General features: G+C 35.7%; 1 protein-coding gene across 3 annotated transcripts in view; it reads left to right on the forward strand.

The window, feature by feature from the left end:
* The window catches only part of LOC127873695 (pneumococcal serine-rich repeat protein-like), a 48,136-nt gene extending 27,969 nt beyond the window's left edge, over positions 1–20,167 (forward strand). For all 3 annotated transcript variants that reach the window (XM_052417632.1, XM_052417633.1, XM_052417634.1), the window contains exons 2-6: positions 1,629–4,659; positions 5,916–6,712; positions 9,047–9,209; positions 12,758–12,926; positions 16,205–20,167. In XM_052417632.1, coding sequence (XP_052273592.1) covers positions 1,629–4,659; positions 5,916–6,712; positions 9,047–9,209; positions 12,758–12,926; positions 16,205–16,388 — 4,344 coding nt within the window. In that variant the 3' untranslated portion in view covers positions 16,389–20,167. The remainder of the gene's footprint in view (positions 1–1,628; positions 4,660–5,915; positions 6,713–9,046; positions 9,210–12,757; positions 12,927–16,204) is intronic.
* Positions 20,168–25,160: the final 4,993 nt, after the last annotated feature.

Here is a 25,160-nt window from a genome sequence, read left to right on the forward strand (position 1 = left end):
TGAGGGCTATATAGGAGTCACTTTGTCGGTCGGTTTGTCGGTCTGTCTGTCCCGAAACTTTCATCCGATCTTCACCAAACTTGGTCAGAAGCTGTATCTAGATGATTTCAAGGTCATGTTTGAATATGGGTCATGCCGGGTAAAAAACTAGGTCACGGGGTCACTTAGTGCGATTTAAACCGAAAGTTTGTCTGGATCATAACTATGAAATTTATCGTTAGATTTTAAAATGATTTGGTATATTTGTTCACCATCATGGGACGGTGTTTCATGCGAAAGAAGTAAGTTGATATCTCCAAGGTCAAGGTCACACTTGGAGTTGCCCATAAATGAGCTTGTCCAAGCCATTACTTTGTCATTTATTGTGAGACTTTAAAATCATTTGGCACATTTGTTAACCATCAGTGGGTGATGTGTCATCAAAATGAATTACGTCGATATCTCCAAGGTCAAGGTCACACTTTGATTTCAAAGGTCAAAAATGGCCATAAATGAGCTTGTCCGGGCCATAACTATGTCGTTCACTGTGAGATTTGAAAATCATTGGGCACATTTGTACACCATCATTGGACGGTGTGTCATGGGAAAGAATTACGTTGAAATCTGCAAGGTCGAGGTCACACTTTGAGTTCAAAGGTCAAAAATGGCCATAAATGAGCTTGTCCGGGCCATTACTATGATGTTCATTGTGAGATTTTAAAATCACTTGGCACATTCGTTCACCATCATTGGACAGTGTGTCATGCGAAAGAATTACGTCGATATCTGCAACATCAAGGTCACACTTTGAGTTCAAAGGTCAAAAATGGCCATAAATGATCTTGTCAAGGCCTTAAGTATGTCGTTCATTGTAAGATTTTAAAATTACTCAGTACACATATTCACAATCATTGGACGGTGTGTCATGCGAAAGCATTATGTTGATATCTCCATGTTCAAGGTCACACATTGAGTTCAAATGTCATAAATGGCCATAAATGATCTTGTCCGTGCCATAACTATGTCATTCATTGTGAGATTTAAAAATTACTCAGTGCATTTGTTCACAATGATTGGACGATGTGTCATGCAAAAGAATAACGTTGATATCTCCAAGGTGAAGGTCGCACTTGGAGTTCAAAAGTCAAAAATGGCCATAAATGAGCTTGTCAGGGCCATAGCTATGTCCTTCATTGTGAGTTTTTAAAATGACTGTACATTAATTTGGTTCACAGTTATTGGACAGTGTGCCATTCGAAAGAATTCAAGAGTTAAAAGATCAAAATGGCCATAAATGATAATGGCATAATAATTCTTAAAAATCGCCATAAATTAGCTTCTTTTGTTTTGTGAAGACAGCATTCAAAATATTCTGTGTCAATGCAGTATGTGGGGGTATGCGTCACGTCTGTGACAAAGCTCTTGTTTTAGTACTGGCATAACTACTTTAACTATTATTTCGATTCAATTTCTCTCACTTAATTTGACTTATCTGATTTTCATCTTTATGATATAGACATATATGTCTACAGAAATGTAATCAATCTGCATGACTTTCATACTGCTGGTCAACTTTGTTGTGCAAAGACCAGTACAACCTCCATAATATTAAGATAATGAAAATAATGCAAAAGTTGTTATATTTTCAGACAGCACCAGATACCAAGTATTCAGAACAGGATATTTCTCCGACTGTATCATCTGAATCTCAAACTAGCTCACCAGGCATCCAAACAGTAAACACATCAACACATGGCAATGAAGTGACTACAGCTACAGCATCTGCATTGGTTCCCACTAGGGATTCAATGCAGTCATCGAGATTGCCAGTTGTTTCATCTTCATCCTCTGCATCATCAACTTCAGCTTCATCTTGCACATCCTCTAAAATAACTACAAAGTCTGCTGGGATTGACTCAAAATCAACTACTCAGTCAAGCCAGAAAAGCGCTTGTTTATCAACCCACTCCGCTGCCATAGGTGCAATATCTTTTAAACTACAGGAATCAGAATCTCCTGATGTCCCTCTTGACTTGAGCAAAAATGTGACAAGACCAGATTTTCACAAAAGATTGCCTTCGAGATTTAGTTTGTTATCCACTCTGAAATCAGCTGAATTAGACCAGGATTTTACTTGCGATGGAAATAATGATAATTTTGGATTTATGAATTTGTTACATGATGACAAACAACCAGTTAGTGCATTAGAAACATCATTAACAGAGTCCTTCACTGATGCACAATTTCAAAATTCTAATCAAAGTATGGCTAAGAGAAAAACTGCTGAGATGGAATCACTTGGGACACCTGATTCAAAAAAGCAGAACAGTTTTGCAAATTACTCTGCTTCAAGTAGTCCCAGTGTAGGGTCATCAAGAAAGTCTAGCAGTAAGAAGAAATGCTCAATTGAAAATATTGTAGCTCGCATTCGCATAGAAAAAACAGGTATGGAGACTAGCAGTTCTAAAGTTATCAAATGCTTAGACATAAGTGCAAACAATGATAAAGCTGTGGAGATTAAAGAGGAGCCAACTTGTGAAAAAGCTATTGAAAACCCAGTGGACCTCTTAAGACAGCATTCACAAAATATTGAAAATGATTTGCCAAAAGCTGACAAATGTGAAGACATAACTGATGAACAAGGCAGTGATATTGATACACATGCAAATAACATAGTAGCATTTACTAATATTAAAGAAGAATTCAAGGTTAACAATGTTAACACTTCCAAAAATAGTTCTGAAAATGGTGATTTAGAAAATTCAGATAGAAGTATCAATTTAGATCCCAATCAAACTATTGTAACAAAGTTGGATAGTAGGGTCAAATCTTTGGACAAATTGCAGAATAAATCAAATGAGGCAACAGTTAATGATTTAAAAGTAAATAATCCTAAAAAGCGTTCAAATAGTTCTAGAACTGAAACGGATGAATTGTTGCCAAAAAAGAAGCAGAAGCTTCAGCATGTGACAAAAACTAAGAGCACAGAAGAAGATAACAAGCGAAAGATCTCCCAATCTGACACTAAAGGTACAAGCATTTCAAAAACAGGAAATATTGGTTCGGTCAATAAAAGTACAATGAAATCAAAAACAGAGAGTAAATGCTCTTCTGACAGTAAAAGTGGTGCAAGCAAATCAAAAACAGGAAATATTAGTCCTTCTGGCAGTAAAAGTAAAAACAAATGGAAAACAGAAATAAATGACCCAATGCCGGAAAGTCCTACAAAGAAATCAATGAATCATGAAAATTCAGAAAAATTAAGTCCTAAAAAGAAAACAGTTGTTGATAAATCTGATAAACCTTGCAATGATGCAAACAAAACAACAAAAGGAAGTGTGAATTCAAACAGTGACAAGGAAACCAAATTGTGTCCTGACTCAAAACAAAAAAAGAAAAATGTTAAAAAGACTATGTCAAAGAAGAGCAAACTGTCAATTGCATGTGGCAGAGTTAAACGTGAGGCAAGCTTAAATGCAGCTACTCTAGTGAACATTTTGTGTGAGAAAGCACCCAGAAATATAAAACTTGCCTCAAAAAGATCAAAATCTGAGTCTGATATTAGTAAGACTCCAGATGCCAAACTGTTGCAAACAGTTAGCATCAGTGATATTGGGTTTGCAGGAAATCTTTTGGGTAAGGAAAGAGCTTTTAAAAGTCCGAAGATAACTAAAAGTGGTAAGATTTTGAAAGATAATCTGAGTAAATACGGAAGTCCAACCAGAAAGGTTAGTTTTACTGATGATATTTTTGATGAGGTGTTTGAAGCAGTTATTCAGAGAGGTCTTATAGAGGGTGTCTATAATAATAAAGAATCTAAAAAGATGAAAAGCAGCATGTCTAAACAGAAACACGTTTCATTAATTAAGACAAATACAAAATCAGGTGAAGAGTCATTATTGAGAAAAAGAAAGGGTACAATTCTTGAAAAAACTTGTGTGAAAGACAAGACATTACGCTTAGAAAAAATTAGGAAAGCAATAAAGCTGACAGTTAACACAAGATCACCTGAAGAAAAGGAAGAAGTCAAACGAAAAGCAAGTCTTGCTAGGTTAGCAAGAGCAAAAGAATTATTGAAAACAAAGAAAAAGCTGTCTGCAGAATATTCAGACAAAAGCGTTGACTCTGATTCTGAATTTGAATCCAGTGAATCAAGTGAAACAGTTGATGTGGAAGGGGAAACGAGCACGGACGCTGAAACAATCCAGCGGTCTAAAGCAAAGAAAGGTGCCTTGTGCAGATCTGCCCGGACCCATGTTTCAGTTGAATCCAAGAGTGTTGTTGAAAATACCATGCCTTCCCCTAGGTGGTGCGAGTGCTGTCAGTCAACGTATTACCCAAGCCAGCCAACCCATGGCACTCAAGTGTGGAGAATCAAGCAGCTTGTTGATAAAGGAACGTCAAAATCTCCGGAACCCATCCAGACATCTAGTCATCATTTCATTGCTGCTCATGCCAGCTGTGAGGTTCGGCCTTACACGTCACCCTCGCACGTATCCATGCTCGACTCTGGGCCCTATATGGGTCAGATTGTACCCCACAGCCATATCCAGTGTTCTGCATGTCACTCTGGGATATTTCACGCTTCCTGTCAGAACTGTCCTTTGATGTCATGTCAGCGCTATGGCAACACTTACTCTGTGTCCTACCCACACAGCCATGGATCATATATACACTGCGGTAACTGCCATTTGTTAAATACATTACGTTTAAGAATTGGATAAGCAGAAACTATTCATGGAATGGTCTAAAGTTAATATTATTTATTCAAGTAGTATTTTTTAAATTTCATTTTCTGTTTGACAGTAATTGAACAATTGTCTCATATTATACTGACCATTCAATATAAAAACAAACAAGATGTACTGAATTTATTCTTTGTTTTCAGGTTTTTAATGATATTTGTGTTTTGTTCTGTCACACAAAATGTTTGTTTTTCAATATGTCCAAACTCAGCATCTACAATATAGCATCATTGGTTTTTCCATTGGTTGGTTGCTGTCGGTCTGTCCGCTTGTGGACTAAACTACTTTTACATTTCTTAAGCGATTTAATTGAAATTTAACAATTGAAACTTAACGTTTGTCATCACCATGAAAGTGTTGATTTGCAGAACATCTTTTTCATGTCCAAATATCCACACATTCCCTTGAATTTGGCCATTTTTATGTAATAAATGTTGTAAGTTTGTGGAGCTTTCTTAAGCTTTTTAAGTTTCCGAATTGCCCATGCCATTGAATTGAAACTTTAAAAATGCCATCACCATAAATTGTACATGTGCACGACACACTTTTTCATGACAAGATATCCACACAAATCTTCGTTATGTGCCCTTGAATTGTTATATCATTTATGGCAGAATCATACAATTTTCTAAGTTTGTGGAGCAAGGTACTTCTCCAGTGATTTAATTGAAACTTCGAGTATGACATAACCATTAAGTGAAAATGATAGGAAAGACACCTTTTTTCATGCTCAGTGATCCACATGATCCTGAGTTATGTGCCCTTGAACAAAGCCTGATATGCCTTTGACAAAGCGGTGTTGGGGTATTTTTAGTCTCTTTTGTGACAAAACTCTATTTTTCTTCAATAGTGATTCTCTTTACTGCATAAAAATGGTACATACCAACGAATGAAAACATACAAAGAAGCAAGCAAAAGCTTGTGAGATTAATGGGTTTTAACCACTAAATTATATCCAATAAACAAATTACTGGGATTGTGGACATCTATTTCTTATTGTGGTAGTGGGAAGTAGCTAGCCCAACCAGCTTTCAACCCTTAAAGGATATTTCATCTCTGCCAATGGCCATTTTTAAAGAAAATATTATATTACAGGCAGCGGTAACCATTGCTTGTCTTACAAGCTGTAAACTCTAAATGGATATTTTATCTCTACTAATGGCCAAGATAAAGAATACCATTGCATTACAGGCTGTGGTAGCTGTTACTCCAGTGGTTCCTACCACCACACGGTGGGCCAAGCGCTCATCCACCAGTCTGGCATGCCCATATCCACCGAGAGCTCACTTCTTCTGCACCACCCACTGCAACCTGCTGTATCCATAACAACACTCTCCCACAGTCACTCAGAGCCCCCTGGTATGGCCCATCCGATGTCGGTGGCACAGTCCCTAAATACCGATGGTGGTCGACTTCAGTCCAGTATTCCGGGTTCATTGCCACAGTGTTGTCAAGGTGATCACAATTCATTCTCCCGAATGTGTCAGCTGTCACAAGGGGAGGTCACTAACGTGTCTGTGCTTGCGTCCAGTTCGCCTACGCATTCGGATCATGAGTTTGTTGATGTGGGTTCTAGAGACGATTTCTTGAGATCAGTGTCTTCTGTCCACTTGGAACAAAAATCAGATCATAGTGCGGTACAGTCAATTAGCTTAATGAAAAAGAAAAAACATTCAGTTAAAGATCCTGCAAAGGTAAAGACAAACAAGAAGTTTGTCAAAACACTATCTAGTACTGATAAAGAGAAAAAGAGGAGGAAGTTGGAGATGTTAAAACTGAAGGCTGAGAATCTCCTATCACTAAAGAAGAAAGGAGAGAAAGTCAAAAGCAGCAAAGTAACTTCAGGGAAATCACTAAAGAGGAAAACCAACTTTAAAGTGCCAAAGGATGGAGAGAAGGAGACTTCTGAACAAACTAAGGAGGTGAAGCGACCATGGCATGGTTGGAGTTGGATGGGGGAAGGCGTTGTCAAGTCTGTCACGAACATCGTACGTAAACTATGACACAGTGCCCATATTCACCAACCCATTCCTAGACTTAAGTATAAAGAAAATATACCCAAGAAATATTTCTCCTTAATTCTAAGAAATGGTCTATAAGTATGGGCACTGTTGCAATATTTATCGCTGCAGGAAGAGGATTTAGGAGTCACTCTGTCCACTGGTAAATTGTGGGTTGGTTTGTTGGAAAAGATGGTGTAGCAAACTACTTCTATATTTGTTCATTTGATTGGATAAGAAATGTGTAATTATCATGAAAAGTTGATGTTGAATTTTAACACACAATGACTTACTTATTCCCGAGTTCTGTGCCCTTCAGCTGAAGCTTGGGCATTGCTGCCATGACTTTTACAAAGTTGTCAAGCAGAGGTCTCAATCTCCAATTTTTAGGGCCAAAATTCGGCCCCATTCCCCCTGTGAAAACATATAAATTTTTTACCCATCCCCAGTTAAGACTAAATTCCTCCAGAGAGTGATTAAAACCATGAACAGACTTTTGTGTATTTTTAGAATCTTTTTTTTCAGTCATGAACTTGAAGTGTTTTGATAAATAAAAGCTTAATTTTATAATGACATACAACTTACATGTGCTGATATACCAAGAAAAATATATATAATTGATTTAATTAAAAAGAATTTTTGGGCTTGTCTAAAGACAAACGACACTTTAATTCCCCCACTTGAGGGTACAGGTACTCTTCCCCCAAAGGAGAGAGAGAGACCCCTCTCAAGGTGTGTTAGTCACGTTTGTACATGTACCAAAGACTTCTAAAAATTTGTTTGGTTAGTAATATTGTAGGTTCTCAATACCCTGAGGCTATATTTATTCGGTTGTCATTATGAACAAATTGCAGATCAAATTCATCATTTAATATGATAAGAAATATTTTACCAATTACTTTAAAATGGTGATTGGTTTGGTTATATGACTGACATTACAGAGTGGGGGGGCCTCCTATAACGTGACTTATTCCCTTACATTTCTTAAATCTACGAAACTTACTTTATTATCAGACACAAAGGTTGTATTCTTAAGACAAAGAATGCAATTTTGAATTGGGTTTTTCTAAAATAATAATTGACATAGTTTTACATTTTTAGCTCACCTGTCACGAAGTGACATGGTGAGCTTATGTGACCGTGTGATGTACGGCGTCTGTATGTGTGTGCGTGTGTGCGTGCGTCCGTCAACAATTTGTTTGTGTAGACAGTAGAGGTCACAGTTTTCATCCAATCTTTATGAAATTTGGTCAGAATGTTCATCTTGATGAAATCTGGGTTGGGATTGTATTTGAGTAATCTGGGGTCAAAAACTAGGTCACTAGGTCAAAAACTAGGTCACATAATAGGTCAAATAATAGAGAAACCTTGTGTAGACAATAGAGGTCGCAGTTTTCATCCAATCTTTATGAAATTTGGTCAGAATGTTTATCTTGATGAAATCTGGGTTGGGATTGTATTTGGGTAATCTGGGGTCAAAGACTAGGTCACTGAGTCAAAAACTAGGTCACTAGGTCAAGTAATAGAAAAACCTTGTATAGACAATAGAGGTCACAGTTTTCATCTAATCTTTATGAAATTTGGTCAGAATGTTTATCTTTATGAAATCTGGGTTGGGATTGTATTTGGGTCATTGGGGTCAAAAACTAGGTCACTAGGTCAAATAATAGAAAAACCTTGTGTAGACAATAGAGGTAACAGTTTTCATCCAATCTTTATAAAATTTTATCAGAATGTTTATCTTGATGAAATCTGGGTTGGGATTGTATTTGGGTCACCTGGGGTCAAAAACTAGGTCACTAGGTAAAAAAAAGAAAACCCTTGTGTAGACAATAGAGGTCACAGTTTTCATCTAATCTTTATGAAATTTGGTCAGAATGTTTATCTTGATGAAATCTGGGTTGGGATTGTATTTGGTTAGTCAGGTGAGCGATTTAGGGCCATCATGGCCCTCTTGTTTAGAATATTGTATAAAATATATTTGGACATACATGTAGCGATATCAATTGTTGAAGATTTGATCTTACAGAGATCATGATGATAGTTACATCAAATTTTGTTGTAGCATGCATTCATTGAAATGTGCAGTTTGACCAAGCAGGCCCCAAGTTTAATATTATCCATTTGACCAAGAAATATTACAGGCCTGCTGAAATAAAACTGCAATTCTTAGCAAGCCTGCCTCAAAATTTACTAGTGTTAATTTTGGTCACTGATCATAAAAAATAGAGATTATAATAGTATTGAAATTCAATAATAAAAAATGATGATTTAAAGGATAGAAATAAGACATGAGAAAATGAGCTCTCTTTGTTGTTGCAGTTTGACGGTCAGCCGATCACAAGGAAGTGCTATACCGGGATAGTCCATGAGGACGGAGATATTGTGAAGGTCAAGGACTGCGTGCTGGTGTGTGCAGGGAGGCGAGACCGGGACCTGCCCTTTGTGGCCAAGATTACTGGCTTCTGGGAGGAACAGGGCTCAGGTATGGGGGCAGTTCAGATTTAAATAATTTGCTAAGGGTCATTGTGACAAGGCATTAGGCATGGCCCCTAAGTTTTGTTAGAAAACTCCCTATGTCCTTTTTACAAGACAAATTGAAAGACCACATGTTGGCAACTGTGATTCAACAGGTAGGTTTATGGTCCTTAAAAAGATATTAATTATTTAGGGCTTAGATTCAGTTTTCATTGTTGTGATAGTGCAATCAATGATCTTGAGATCATCTGCCGACCAGTGCTTTCCACAGGCAATTTAACGGTCCCTCAGCGGGCGCTTGATTTTCAAAATCAGAGTCCCCGGGAAGCCTGAAATTTTCCGATCAGTGTATTCTGACAGTTATTGCAGCTTAAGATCAAAGCGATATCGACTTCGCCAAAAATTTTGAAAGCCGATTTACGATCCTTTGTCGCTTTACCCAACTAAAGCCCGCCTAAAGGTGGAGCATCGCTGTATTAGAAAATCAATATTGGCCAATGAGAGTGCATGCTTTGTATGAGCTTCAGCAGTAGGCAGGCAATACCTGCAGTTAAGGTAGTGCACCTCTAATGATTTCCCGCGATTTATTTTACGATCATTGTCGATCTTCAATGATCGGTTATTTCCGAGAGATGCATTTTATTTTTTTCAAAGTTCGAATTTTGTTATATGTTTACGTAATTCCTTTAGAATACATTATTTTCACAATAAATATTGACTTTGATCCAAATATCATCTGAAAAAATACGATTTCGCGATTTCTTCAAAGATTGGCGAGCCTTTTTACCTGTTTACGTATGCATATCTAATTTAAGCTTGCGCAATTGTGAAGTTGTCGTGGCCTAGTGGTTAAGGCGATGGACTATAAATCTTTTGGGATCTTCCCGCGCAGGTTCGAATCCTACCGACATCGCATAGTTTTTGCGACACGTTTTATTTCTTTTCTAACGTAATTTGATTTAATGATGCATATATGCTATGTTTTGTTGTTAATATGTTGAAATTTTTATGCACATCCTTCAATTTTTTAAATTAAAACAACGTTATGGCTAAATTGGGTGATTTACTGCTGAAAATACGGATGATGCATGTTGAATTTTTATTTTTATTTCAAAAAGTAAACGGTAAATTTGTCTATTTCTTGCTATTTTTGCTGTATTTAGTGTTTCTATAAAAACTATGTTTAAAATATAACTTAAATGGTACTATTTTGAATTTTATGACACTTTGTTTTTAACCGACCCAATTTTTACTTGGCTGAAATCACTTACATTTCATGGCGCTCTTCCATAGATAAAAATTTGTAAAAAATAAATGTCTGTGAAAGAATACTTATTTAATCTTGTTTAAATTTTAAACACCTTTACTGCATCTATACACACCAACAGCATGCCCATATTTAGAAATTTGAATGAATTATGGAACTTTTATATACCCCAGGGGTGAAAATAAACTGTACAAAAGCTGAGCGTGGGGGTGGTTTTGAAAAAAACGGTATATTTTTTTAAAAAGCACGGAAAGCCTACCTACAAATTTGCATGTAGTTCAGTGAAATGATGCTGATTAAGAAAATAATTAATTAGATTATATTTGGATATGTGCCCATTAGAGGTGCACTACCTTAAATCATGCAGACGACTCGTGACGTACATGTAATTGCCACAGAAATCTTAGCCAGTTACTTAAAAGACTGATGAGGGCAACCAGCCGTAATCCTCGTGGACAACGTGAATTTCATGCATAATTCCGTCAAAACATTTATTGGACTTGTAAAGTGTTTAAACAAATTTTCGCTGAATTTGTAGCGCAACTGTTAATATTTGTTGAAATCTCAAATGGAAATAATTAAATTTGTAATCCGAAACCCATTCCCGTAAGTTGATGTTAATGCATTTTTAATCCGAAACACACTTAATCCGAAACACACTTCTGAATGTAAATGTTACCGCAACGTTGAAATATTCATGCTTCAAACTAGCAGTGCAAATTTATTTTGTGTCGAATCTTTTTCTCAATTTAAAAGAGCGCGAAAATTATGCAGCATGTACAAAGCTGCGTCATTTGCATATAAAGCATGGGTGTATTGAGCGTTTTAACAAGCACACAACACGTCAGGGGATTGACACTAGTTCAGAGACAATATTTCATCAAATCTATAAATAGTCACTTAAAATTTATTTGATACTTTAGAAAAATGGCAAGGTTTGTGTTGAAGATATAATTGAGAGCTTTTATCGTAAATATGTACCAGAAAGTGATTTATAAAAACGGAATAAACGGGATTTATATCGGGTAATATATAAATCCCTCCCAGTTATAGTCAGAATTGATTGCTCGGGAATAACATGAAGACATAAATAGAAACTTGAAAAGTAGTAAGTATATAGTAATAGAGTCGGGTTGAAATGGATGTATTGGGGTATTGTTCGAGTCGGGAATTTAATATCTATGCGGGAAAGTTTTAAAACAATTAAAAAATATATATTTTTAAATGACTTGGGGATTTTCTTGAACAGTCATAGTGCACCAAATAACGTCTTTTAACGCTGTTTTTCTTTGAGTTATAACGTACCACAGAACATCAATTGACACATTAATTTTTTTTTTAAATTAACGTCGGGAGGGGACCACCCCTATCAGCACCGGGGCGCCTGACAAAAATTCTGTGGAAAGCACTGCTGCCGACTTATAAACTTAAATGAGTTCCCTGGGATATGATCTTACTACCGTTTTTCAAAGCAGAATAAAACAACCCGGACGAATTAAAAATTATGGAAATCATATACAAATACAGTTTCATTGTTGTTAAATCCCCATTGTTTTGTGTCATATGTGCTCATAATGACAAATATACACAATCTGCAAACAAAAGTACAAGTAAACACGTAAGTATATTTATGAACTTAATTGTTTCATTAAAGTTAAAAGTATTTAATATATGGTATGATTGAGACATAATTAATTTTATTAACAATTTTGTTTATTGTTAATACATTAGTTATAGATTGTCACAATACAATGTTGATATAAAAATCATATGAGCCTTGCTCTGGAAAACTGGGCCCGCATTCACCGATTCTTAGACTTAAGAATAAAGAATAGACTTAGAACCAAGAAAAATGTGTTCAGTGTTTAAATATATACAGGCCTCCACTAGGTGATTATGTCATTAACAAAATGTTTTACATGAAGAATACTATAGAGAGAGATGTTTACTGCAGAGTTTGACTCAAAATTAAAGAAATTCTTGAATATTCTAGTTTAAAGAATTTTCTTTATTCTTAGACTTAAGTCTAAGAATTGTTTGGTGAATACGGGCCCTGGGCTGAATGCATTTGGGTTAATTGTCGCCCCAGATTAGACTGTGCAGCAGTTTGCACAGGCTTATCAGGGACAACACTTTCCACCTGAACTGGATTTTTTCTTAGTAGTGCCTTCCTCTTAAATACCAAATGCCATATAAGCAAAAAGTGTTGTCTCTGATTAGCCTGTGCATTAAGGCCCATTTTACCCAGAATGCAGTTCATATGTTATCATACTCCTTGCTTTTACCAGAGGAGATGATGATGTCAGTGCTGTGGTACTACCGCCCGGAGCATGCTGAGGGAGGGCGTCGGCCTGAGCACCTGGACAACGAGGTGTTTGCGGCCAAGCATCGGGACGAGACAGGGGTGGCCTGCATTGAGGACAAGGGATACGTGCTCACGTATAATGAATACTGCAGGTAATTGGGAAGGGAAACTTTACTTGAGCCGCAGCTCTGTGAAAAGGGGGTTTAATGCATGTGCATAAAGTTTCACCCCAGATAAGCCTGTGCGGTCCGCACAGGCTAATTAGTGACAACACTTTCTGGTTTAACTGGATTTTTGCTAAGAATAGACGTTATCACATGCTATCCCCTGTTACCTATGTAAAAAAACGTTACGAATATTTTTATCTTACACATGTGTAATATACTTTTTAAGTGTTTTCTTTGGCTTAGTTTTCGTTCGATTGACCAATCGCATTTTGTTATTTTGCTAAAATGACGTCGCATGGTCAAATGACGTCACGAAATGTAAACAACATTCGGGATTTATCATTATGTTTGCGTAAATGTTTATTTAATTTGCTCATTTAAAAGCATGTGATAAAAAAGATCTGACACTCATTGTCATATCATACCATATTTTATTAAACTCGTCCAGGAAATTCGTTAGTAAGCTCGCCAAAGGCTTGCTTACTAACAAAATTCCTGAACTTGTTTAATAAAATTTGGTATGATATGACAGCTTGTGCCAGATCCTTTATTTCTTTAAACAAAAAATATAAAAGCAGAAAGTGTTGTCCCTGATTAGCCTGTGCGGACTGCACAGGCTTATCTGGGACGACACTTTATGCACATGCATTAAACCCCCTTTTCACAGAGCGTGGCCCATTTAAATGATGCATTAGAATCATTCTCTTTTAGCTGATTTCATCTTATTTTTGCAAAAATTGATGGATTTTTTTCCAGATAGGTTGTTTCAGATGTGAATAAAACAAATTTTATTTTAAATGGGGGTCTTTATTAGTTGGGTTTTTCAAAATGTCCTTCCTCATACAGGGCTCCCCCTGGCTCTAAATTTGTTTTCGCCAAATTTATGGTAGAACACATACATTGTTCACATTTTAACAGTTTTACAGGGTTTTATGAAAAAAAATGTTACAGCCAAATGAAAATTTCTTAAGCAAAATTTTGTAATTTGTAGTCATTTGCTAATTTGGCAAATGGCAGAGCAGGCCCTGCTTATGTTAATTACCGGTATTAGTGTTTCCCAAACTCAGAGGCTTAATGGGACATCTTTCAGTCAGTTAGTCTGGGTAGAGCCAGTACCTATGTCTCTGTAAAAATCTTGTCTATGTGGATAACTATGACATCACTTTGACTTGAATATTAAAAGAACATTTTCTTGATAATTTTATTGCACCTTTTCCAGTAGCCTAAATAGCCAAATGCTAATTAAATTAGTTGAAATTGAAGCACTATTGCTTAATTGAATACCATCAACATCAAATGATTTTTCCTTTGTATAGCGCGCACCCATGTATAGCGCGCAGGCTGTTTTATTAATGCAAAAATGGAGACAAAAATATTTAAATACAATAAAACCACCAAATCGGACCGAAAATGGCCGCCATTTTACTATTGCGCAATCCAATAATCTGGGGCATTGGAAAGCTATATTAAGCATTCAAAATAGGAAGCGTCATTATGATTTGGAGCATGGGTTGCATAGCACTATACTTTTCTGACAATTTTGTTAATTTTCTAGCAACACATTTACAGTCCACATGCATTTCGTGTAAAACGTGAGAAAATAAGAATTCATGTACATCGTGTCATTCTTCCTCGGGGAAAGCATGGGCTTTAAATTTGAATGCCGAATAAAAAAACTTCGTGGCGCACTGGAGACAGGGCTCGGTTGTTGAGATATGTCAGTATTGACGTAAAACTGTTAATCCATTATGTTGGACAAGATGGGTTATTGTTTGTCGCACTACACAGGCGTGAATGTGATGAACAAAGAAGGTGTCAAAAACCTGGACCAAACTGGAAAACAATTAAGTATCCCTTTTCACACCTACGGTTACGTGTAAAAAAGACCAAATACCTTTACCAGTCCAACGTAAGGTGCCTAACCAGACCGAAAATGGCCGTAGAGTGCACAAACACAGACAAATAAATGTTCCCATACTTTATTCAAACATTTTATTTTTATGCCCCCCTTCGAAGAAAAGGGGGTAAATTGTTTAGCACATGTCGGTCCGTATGTCTGTCCGTCCACCAGATAGTTTCCGGATGATAACTCAAGAACACTTAGGATTAGGATCATGAAACTAAATAGGTACATTGATCATGACTCGCAGATGACCCCTATTGATTTTTAGGTCACTGGGTCAAAGGTCAAGGTCACGGTGACCCGAAATATTAAAATTGTTTCCGGATGATAACTCAAGAACGCTTATGCCTAGGATCATGAAACTTCATAGGTACATTGATCATGACTCGCAGATGACCCCTATTGATTTTTAGGTCACTAGGTCAAAGGTCAAGGTCACGGTGACCCGAAATAGTAAAATGGTTTCCGGATAATAACTGAACAACGCTTATGCCTAGGATCATGAAACTTCATAGGTACATAGATCATGACTGGCAGATGACCCCTATAGATTTTCAGGCTACTAGGTCAAAGGTCACGGTGACCCGAAATAGTAAAATGTTTTCCGGATGATTACTCAAGAACGCTTATGCCTAGGATCATGAAACTTCATAGGTACATTGATCATGACTCGCAGATGACCCCTATTGATTTTCAGGTCACTAGGTCAAAGGTCAAGGTCACAGTGCCAAAAAACGTATTCACACAATGGCTGCGACTACAACTGACAGCCCATATGGGGGGCATGCATGTTTTACAAACAGCCCTTGTTTGTAAATAACTAATGCTACCCAGTTCATATCTGCCGTTACCGACTTTTTGTTGTTTCAACAACGGCCCCTTCAGTATGTAAGATTATAGGGTGTAGTTTTCTGGAATAAAAAAATGGCGGCTATCATGAATATTTACGATTACAAAATGAATTTTTTGCAATTTAGCAGCCAGGATAGTGTTGTATCAATGTATAACGCGCACAAACTTTTTAATTTGTAATTTGGAGGTAAAAAACGCGCACTATACAAGGGAAAATACGGTAAATGGGCAATTAGGGGGGCATTCTTTTCGGTAATAGACACTTTCAGAAGAAAAGTATTGAAAATTATGTACATTAAACATAATAGACATAAAAATTATGAAATATCACAACAATGTAGCTATTTATTGTTGTTTCATTAAGTGATCTATTAGCAAAGTGAACAGTGAAATCATAGGATTTAAAACTAGCTTTCAGTGAACTGTTCAGATGTTTATGATTTAAACACAAAAACATGTCTCTAAGGAGCTTAGTGAGTTACGGAACCTTAAATATTTTCATCCATAGATACCATGCAGAGGTGGAGAGGGCAAGGTTCAACCTGCCCTCAAGGAAGGCTGTCGTTCCTGTCCCGGAGGAACCCTACCCAGACAACAAGATCCCACCCGTGGATGCTGACCCAGAAACAGTGTTCCTTTGCCGTCAAGTGTACGATATTAAACTGAAGCGTGTACTGAAAAACCCGTCCTGATGATGAATGTGCTACTGAAACTTACGTTTGTTTACTCAAAACATCAATTTTGATGGTTGATAATGAAATTGTTTACTTAAACTTACGATTGTGACTCAAATGTAAACTGATGATTGTTGATTGTGAAATTGTTGTATCGTGGTGTGGAAATGAGCGGCAGATACACCTGGTTTATATTTATCCCTCAATTTCCAATTGTTGCAATATTATATATATATTTGTTTATTGTTGTTGCTGATGTTCAAATTTTGAAGCATTTGTTTTATTGTGCCTATATAATCATGTCAATATTTTATAATGCTATAACTTGTTTTAAGACAATGGTGAGATGAGTTTCATTCTCTATTTCACTCTTAATGCAAAATACTCAAGGGAAATGACTCATGTACATTATTAAAAGGGAAGTAATTGAGATGTACATTTTTACCTAACTGAAAATAGTTGCATTTGTTTAATACTGGTATTGTAACTATCATGACATCACCCTATAATATAATGCCATTATCGTGTAAGTACCTGTTATCGAACAGCACCTATTATCGGACGTTTTGTTTTGGTTCTGTATACACATGCGCAAAAGTGTGCATGACGTCACATTGATAAACAAATGGTCGCACATGAAGTCCATGACCTACTTGCCTACTAAGCTTGAAACATATGCGCCGAAAACAGGTTAAAGGAAAGCATTTATTGTTATATACACCGTTTTGTGTGTTTTTTGCTATTACTTTTTGAATGCATTTATCAAAACATGCATTTACACACCAAAAAGCATATTTCCGTTTGCAATTTTGATTGCAGCAGACGCAGATTTTTTCGCCGAGTCCGGGTCACGTGATAGTTATGTGACTTTGTATATACTGGAGTAGATTTTATGAAGTGTCTGGTAATAGGTCATGTTTATATCGGCCGCCATTTTGTTTTGTCTGCTAGAGGTGACAATAATCAGGGAATCATTGTTATGAATTCTTGAAGGTAGTTAGCTGGAAAACTTTACAGATAAATCATTCAATGATTAAACTGTTAGTCATTTGTTTAAAACAAAATGTTTTTGTCATTTTAAGTGTTTCAATTTTAAGGTAATTTAACGTAATTTCTTAGGTGTTCGATAACTGGTTCGTCCACCATATATTAGAAACTTGATTAGTAAATTTAATCTTCAGATTCTGTCCGTCTATGTTAACCTCTCCGCCACTATTGCTTTTGAGCAGATATCAACAGATACACCTTGTTATTGTTTATTATATTTAAGTTCCATGTTGTCACTCCTTCTTTCTAGCTCAGACTGTTTAATTTTACCAACATGAATTAGGACATTGATAATTCCTCCAATTTGACCAGATTTTTGCTGGACTTTTCTCTGAATGGTGATCGTATTTTTCATGCATTTTGGTTGGTGTCAGTGAAAGTCTATGGTTTAACTTTGCAGGCATCAAGTACACATCTTAGTACATTGTAACTTCTGCAGATATTTAAGTGAAGCTTTGTGAATTTGGGTAGTATCATTTTGCAAGTCACTGACAAAGACGTTGGAATAGTCGAGAGCGTCGCCCTGAGTCAACTGCTATTATTGTTGTTTTGTTAATGTATATGTATGTCATTGCTGGTTTCATTTGACCCATGCCATGCTATTTGTAAAATGGGACTAATCCCATATGTGGCCAGCATAGCTCCAAGCCAGCCTGTGCATTTGCTCAGTCTTGTCAATGGCTTCTCTTTTCCCTAATGAGACCTTGATAGCTTGCATGACTTTATGGTCGACAGGGTAACTCCTGAACGGACTGTACGGACACTGTGGCTGGTCTGGAGCTACTGCAGCTGCAGGTGCCATTTTTCATGACACTGCTCATATAACAATTGTAATCACTTTGTTTAATAATCATCAGCATAGATGAATGTGTTAACAGGTTACAATACACTGTTTTTGGCAGCAGCATATATTATTTTAATCTCTTGTTGTAATTGCTCTCAGTCTCTGCCCCTTTTGTATACAAAAATGTAGAATTTCATATAAATTCACTAAATGCTTTGAAGTAGAGTGTTTGTTGTTTGGAGATAATGTTAATTTTGATTGTAGGTCATTCGAATTTCAGGGTGAATTAAAAACATTTTTTTATGTAGTAAACTTGTATAACCTCTCTCCTTTAACTCTGTTCTCTTAAATTCGATTGTTTCCAAACAAATGTTTGTTTTGATCATTAATGAAATTTGTATAGGGTGAGCTACATTTTTGTATTTGCCTGATTTTTAACATCACGTTTACTAAATAAAGACAGTCAATGAATTTTAACTTATCCATAAAAACAAATGTTAATTTATATTTAACATACATTTAATTTTCCATTAGAGTTGTTTATTTGAAAGAATATGAAATGTGTTTAATTGTGAGCATATGTGAGATAATAACAGAATGTAATACCCTAATTACTGTAAGCTAAGATTTAGATACGGAAAATCTTACAAAAATACAGCTGTCCAAAAATTTAGAGACAAAAATTAAATGTCTGAAAATTAAATTTAAATAAAAGCAATACATCAATGCACAATCGTGGTTCTACTTTAACATAAAAACAAATTCACCGCTTTTGCTTACTCTTGCCTGAAATGATACAGAACAAAAAAAGCAAAAGTAAAAACATAAAACATACTGCTTCCTTAATATAAGATATCATTTAAAATTCTGATGGGTGAAGCGATTGTTTTCTACTGGTATACCTGGTTATTTAACCAATCACGCAAATGTTATGGTTTATTTCCCTCAGGCAAGCCTCTCCCAGGTTTTATGAACTTAATCCATTTGTAAAACCCCATGATCAAAGTGTCGCAAGATTAGCGAATACAGTGAAATCTGGTATAATAGAGCTGTAAAATATACTGTCCAAAAATTTAGAGTCATTAATGAGACGAAAACGGGCACGTCCGAAAATTACTAGTCACAATAAATAATTATTTTGACCAAAAAAGGGGGTGTCTGAAATCTTAGAGTAATTACAATAGGCAGTAAATACATTTTATTGAGTAATAAATAAATTAAATGATAAATACCCATAAATTGTATTTAACACCACATTATTGACTATATGAAATGTTTCTTTTAGCACTCTTAACATGATATCTGAGATTCTAACTGTATTGGGAGCAACGTTTTTTCTATTCCTTTATTGTAAATTTATCATAAATGTTCATCCTTCATCTTTGCTGCCCTTAAGTTAGTCTGCATGTTTAGACATTAGATAGCCCCATTTTAAAACTCGACATCAATAAACATAAAGCCCATATGACCAACTAATTGTGTAGATCACAGTATTATTATTGATGTTTTGTTTTTTCCTAAATAATCACAAGAAATTGTTTGTTCTACTTATGCTTGTATTATATCGGTTTATTTGTCATAATGAATTAATTCAAATTATTGTATTCTATCTTGTTATCGTAATTTAATGAAATAAACTAACCATGTGTTAGATGTTTTAGAATGGCTTTTTGCTTAGTTTATGTACTGTTTTTAAAGCATTTATTTTAGAGAATGTATTTTCATTTAGTATTGCCTGTTGTTGCATTGAGATAAATTTTAAATTTTATAAACATTGTTTATATTTGATTTTGGATAAAGTGGTATAAAATAAAAATGTTTTTATAAATAGTGTATAAACTCTCTGAATTTTTCAAAATTCTCTTTTAAAGTTGATACAGGTTCTTAAGAAAAAAAAAGAGTAGAACTTGGTGTTGTCGATTAATTTGTTACCCTTATTGACAGTAAAATAAAGCTGTTAACTTGTGCTGGTGGCTTGTTACTTAATTTAGTTTTGCAATAGTGGTCTGTTGCTATAGTTACCATAAACAATGAATGGTAAACATCTTACATTCGAAACACATTTTGTCACAGAAAGTTCTAGATACCTGCAGTTATTCTTTTACAGCGAAGGTTTTTTTTAACATTTACACAACCAATTTGTTTTTAGCTTTCCTTATGTATTCCTCTCAAAAAATAGTTTTAAATAGTTATAATGTAATGGCAAAATCAAAAGTTTTTTTAATTAGATGGGTTTTTTCACTGTTTGGCAAAATGTGAAAAAAAATTGGAATATATTAGAGGAAAAATTTATGTATTATATTCACACAGACAAACTCTTGACTGAGGAAAGTTTTCAAAAATACCTTACCATCGATAGAAATCAGGAATATAGAGTTTGTGTGTTGTTTTATGTTGTCCATCAATAAGGTGATACATTGGCAAATATGTGTACTTTTTAACATAGCCTTCTCAATACCCTTTTATTTAAATCTGAATGGTGCAGTGGTAGTGCATTAGCCTTTGCTATAAAATGTCCTTACTTTTTATGCCCCGGGTTGGGTGGCAGTCCGTCTGGAATTCATTTTTCTAGAGTTTTTTTACGCAATGCTTTCAGAATATTGAGCTGATTTTTAGTTTTTGAGCCTGCCAACAGATGAAGTGTGAAATTAGTTCCAGTCTTTTTTCTTTTTTTTACAAAGTTATGGGAATTGGATTTAGATTTTTTTTCTATAATAACCATTTTCTGGAGGGGTTTTACGCAATTCTTTCAGTAATTACCTAATTTTTTCTATGTGAGTGTCCCTACATGACCGTCGGATAAAGTGTGAAATTCCTTTTGGTCCATTGATTTTTAGCAAAATAATGGGCCTTGGACTTGTAATTTTTTCTCCATTATAAACTTTTTCCAGAATTTTTTACACAACGCTCTCAGTTATTGAGCTTATATTGTGTATGTGTGTGTACCCACATGACCCATAGATGATTTGTGAAATTCTTTCTGGTCCATTGATTTTTAAGCTCACCTGATTGCTCAGGTGAGCTTTTGTGACCGGTCTTTGTCCGTCGTATGTCTGTCCGTCTGTTAAAATTTGCTCATAAACACTCTAGAGGCCACATTTCTTGTCCCATCTTCATGAAACTTGGTTAGAAGCTTTGTCCCAATGAAATCTCGGCCGAGTTCGAAACTGGGTTGTGCCAGGTCAAAAACTAGGACAAAAAAAAGAAAAACCTTGTAAACACTGTAGAAGTCACATTTCATGCCCAATCTTCATGTTACTTTGTCAAAATGTTTGTTTTAATGATATCTTGGTTGAGTTCAAAAGTGGTTCGGATCCGTTGAAAAACATGGCCGCCAGTGGGCGGGGCAGATTTCCTAATTTGGCTATAGAGAAACCATCTAAACACTATAAGTCACAATTTTTGCCCAATTATCATGAAAGTTGGTCAAAACATTAGTTCAATTGATGTCTCGAACGAGTTCGAAAATGGTCGAGATCAGTGAAAAAACATGGCTGCCAGTGGGCGGGGCATTTTTTTCTATATGGATATAGTGATAGCCAAAAAACGTATTCACACAATGGCTGTCAAGGTCACGGTGACTCAACTTAGAAAAATGGATTCCGAATGATAACTCAAGAATGCTTACGCCTAGGATCATGAAACTTCATAGGTACATTTATCACGACTCGCAGATGAAATAATGATGAAACTTGACCAGGATGTTTGTCTGGACAATGTCAAGGTCAAGTTTGACATTTGGTAAAGATTGAATGAATCGACTCCTCTCAGGTGAGTGAACTAGGGCCATCTTGGCCCTCTTGTTTGGCAAAGTTATGAGCCTTGGGCTTAGAAATGTTCTCTATAATAACCATTTTCCAGAGTTTTTTGTATGGAATGCTTTCAGATATTGAGCTGATTTTTGGTATGGGAATCTACCTACATGACCATAAATAATTTTAAACCAATTTTATGATAGCAAAATATATAAGTTCTGTTCTTCTAATATATTTATACATGTTATTTGATAAACCAAATTTAATGATGGTGCAATATTAAAAAACAACGCAATTGTGTTTGAGTCATTTATTAAAAACTATTTTTTGAACCAAATTTGTCTTTGATGTTGACATTACCTTGGTAATATTTCATACTGACTTCATATGAAATTAATTGATCAAGATCAAGAGACCTTCATTTACCATGCTCTAAGCCATTCAGAAACAAGAAATATCTTCAAAAAAGATATTTGGCATATATTCTTACTTTAAAATGACGGAAGAAAATCGTTGTTTCTGAATTATTAAATTAAAAAACAAAGGCTTACCGGTAAGTATTGTTGTGTTCTACTTTCATTTAATAGTCGCATATACACCCCATGGAAGGTTTGTTATGAAGTGAAATATACTAAACTGCATAATAGTGTTTGTTGATGCAAATTTTCTTTGTGGGATCACATCATTGTGTCCTCACATAGTTTATCCTGAACTTATTTCTTAGATATTGAAACATATGGTACATTGAAATTTGATTAAGACTCGGTTTTCTTTCTACACATTGAAATAACATTGTTACATCCGCGTCATGTGAAAATTGGTCGCATGGCATATGCACTTGCGCAGTCTGGACAGGGGCTAAGTTTTCTTCTATTCAAAAGCACACAAGGTTTGGTGGCATCTCCAGAGTAGCCTATTCAGTATGCATATCCAGATAAGACTGTGCGGGGCGGGTTGGGCTGTATATTGAATAAGAAAATCATTGCGTCTTGTAAATGGAACATCAAACCACCATGCTTTACGATAGAAAATTGAAGTCACATTGTGTCCTTCATAGCAAACTGGCAAATGTCAGTAATCTATTCTGGCTTGCACATGTCAAATATGTGTGGCTAGATAATTTAACGATTTCCCTTCTACCATGGACACTATGCTATTTGTTTAGTTTTGTCCTACAGTACAAGAAAAATGGCATTTATCTATAGGTTTTCATTCTTTTTTTATGCCCCCGGTAGGGTGGCATATGGCAGTTTAACTGTCCCGTCAGTCAGTCTGTTCGTCCGTCCGAAAACTTTAATAGTCATAACTTTTTTAATATTTAACATAGAAACTTGATATTTGGCATGCATGTGCATCTCATGTAGCTGCACATTTTGAGTGGTGAAAGGTGAAGGTCAAGGCTGTCCTTCAAGGTCCAATGTCTAATATCTGGCGTCTGTCTGTCCGTCCGAAAACTTTAACATTGGCCATAACTTGTTCACTATTGAAGATAGCAACTTGATATTTGGCATGCATGTGTATATCCTGGAGCTGAACATTGTTAGTGATGAAAGGTGAAGGTGAAGGTCATCCTTCAAGGTCAAATGTCAAATATTCTGTCCATCCAAAAACTTTAACATTGGCCATAACTTTTTAAATATTGAATATAGCAACTTGATATTTTTCATGCATGTGTATATCCTGGAGCTGAACATTTTGAGTGGTGAAAGGTGAAAATCAAAGTCATTCTTCTAGGTCAAATGTCAAATATTCCGTCTGTCCGAAAACATTAACATTGGCCATAACTTTTTAAATATTGAAGATAGCAACTTATTATTTGGCATGCATGTGTATCTCATGGAGCTGCACATTTTGAGTTGTGAAAGGTCAAGGTCATCCTCCAAGGTCAAGGTCAAAGTTTGCAATATTGAAGACAGCAACTAGTTATTTAAAATGCATGCGCATCTCATGGAGCTGCACATTTTTGAGTGGTGAAAGGTCAAGGTTATCCTTCAAGGTCAAGGTCAAAGGTGAAATTTTTCAATATTGACTCTATATTTGGCATGCATGCGTATCTCATGGAGCTGCACATTTTGAGTGGTAAAAGGTCAAGTTCATCCTTCAATGTCAAAGGTCAAACTTATGGCTTCAAAGCGGCGCAATAGGGGGCATTGTGTTTCTGCCAAACACATCTCTTGTTTCCCATTAAATTCATGTTATTTGATATATTGACAACACTACTGTGTTATCAACATAAGGCGTTTATTGATAGTACATTCCATTTTTCCCTGACAAGTTGCTGACCCAGCTTTGAGCCTGAAAGTCAAGGGGATGGAATTTACTGGTAATGGGTTATTGTTATTGGGCCGAAATGTGTCCATCTCCAAACACTGAACAGTGTTAAATCCTATACGTCAATGATGAGGTGTTGTTGCCAATGTTCTGGGTGATAATGCTCAAATCAGAAAATGGAATAAATGAAGTGTATTCATTCAGGTCTGCTTGCGATCTGCAAAACGTCATTTAAGGTGAAAAGCTGGGTTAAACAGCTACGCAGAAAATGGACCCCATTGTTTAACCTTTTTTTTAATAAAAAGCATTCATTCTCTATAAATAATGTTTATCTGGAATTGGCCTAATAAGGAGTGTTATTAATACAAAACCATTGGTAAAATTTAAATTAAACTTGAAATTTACAAAAGGTTTTGATTTGTGCTGACAGTAATAAAGAGATTGTCTTAACCTTAGTAAAATTACACTATTATTTCAATATCCAAACTTAAAATCCAATCTTACATTAATTACTATATTTCAAATTATGTATCCTGAATAGCTAGGGGAAGCATTATATCAAAAACATTTTTGAAAAATTAATGTTTTATTGCCATTATTTTGTTCTGTAATGTTGTGAAAACAGATATAATTAGACCTATATAATATTCACTACTAATAGCATATGGAGTCATTAAATGGGCCTTTTCACAGATTTTGAAGCTTGTCATTAAATGCTTTATATTGATAAATGTAAACATTGGATTTATAAAGCTCCAGTAAAAAATCAAGAATAAAATTAAAAAACGGAAATAAAAGTAGCCGGTACCAGGGCTCGAACCAGTGACCCCCGGAGTCCTGGAGTTAGTCTGAAGTAAAAATGCATTAGCCCTCTCGGTTATTACGCCGGGTACACACATAGTAAGTATTTTATACCTTATATAAGCAATCATC

The sequence above is a fragment of the Dreissena polymorpha genome, chromosome 3 (genome assembly GCF_020536995.1).
Source record: "Dreissena polymorpha isolate Duluth1 chromosome 3, UMN_Dpol_1.0, whole genome shotgun sequence".
Lineage (NCBI taxonomy): Eukaryota > Metazoa > Mollusca > Bivalvia > Myida > Dreissenidae > Dreissena > Dreissena polymorpha.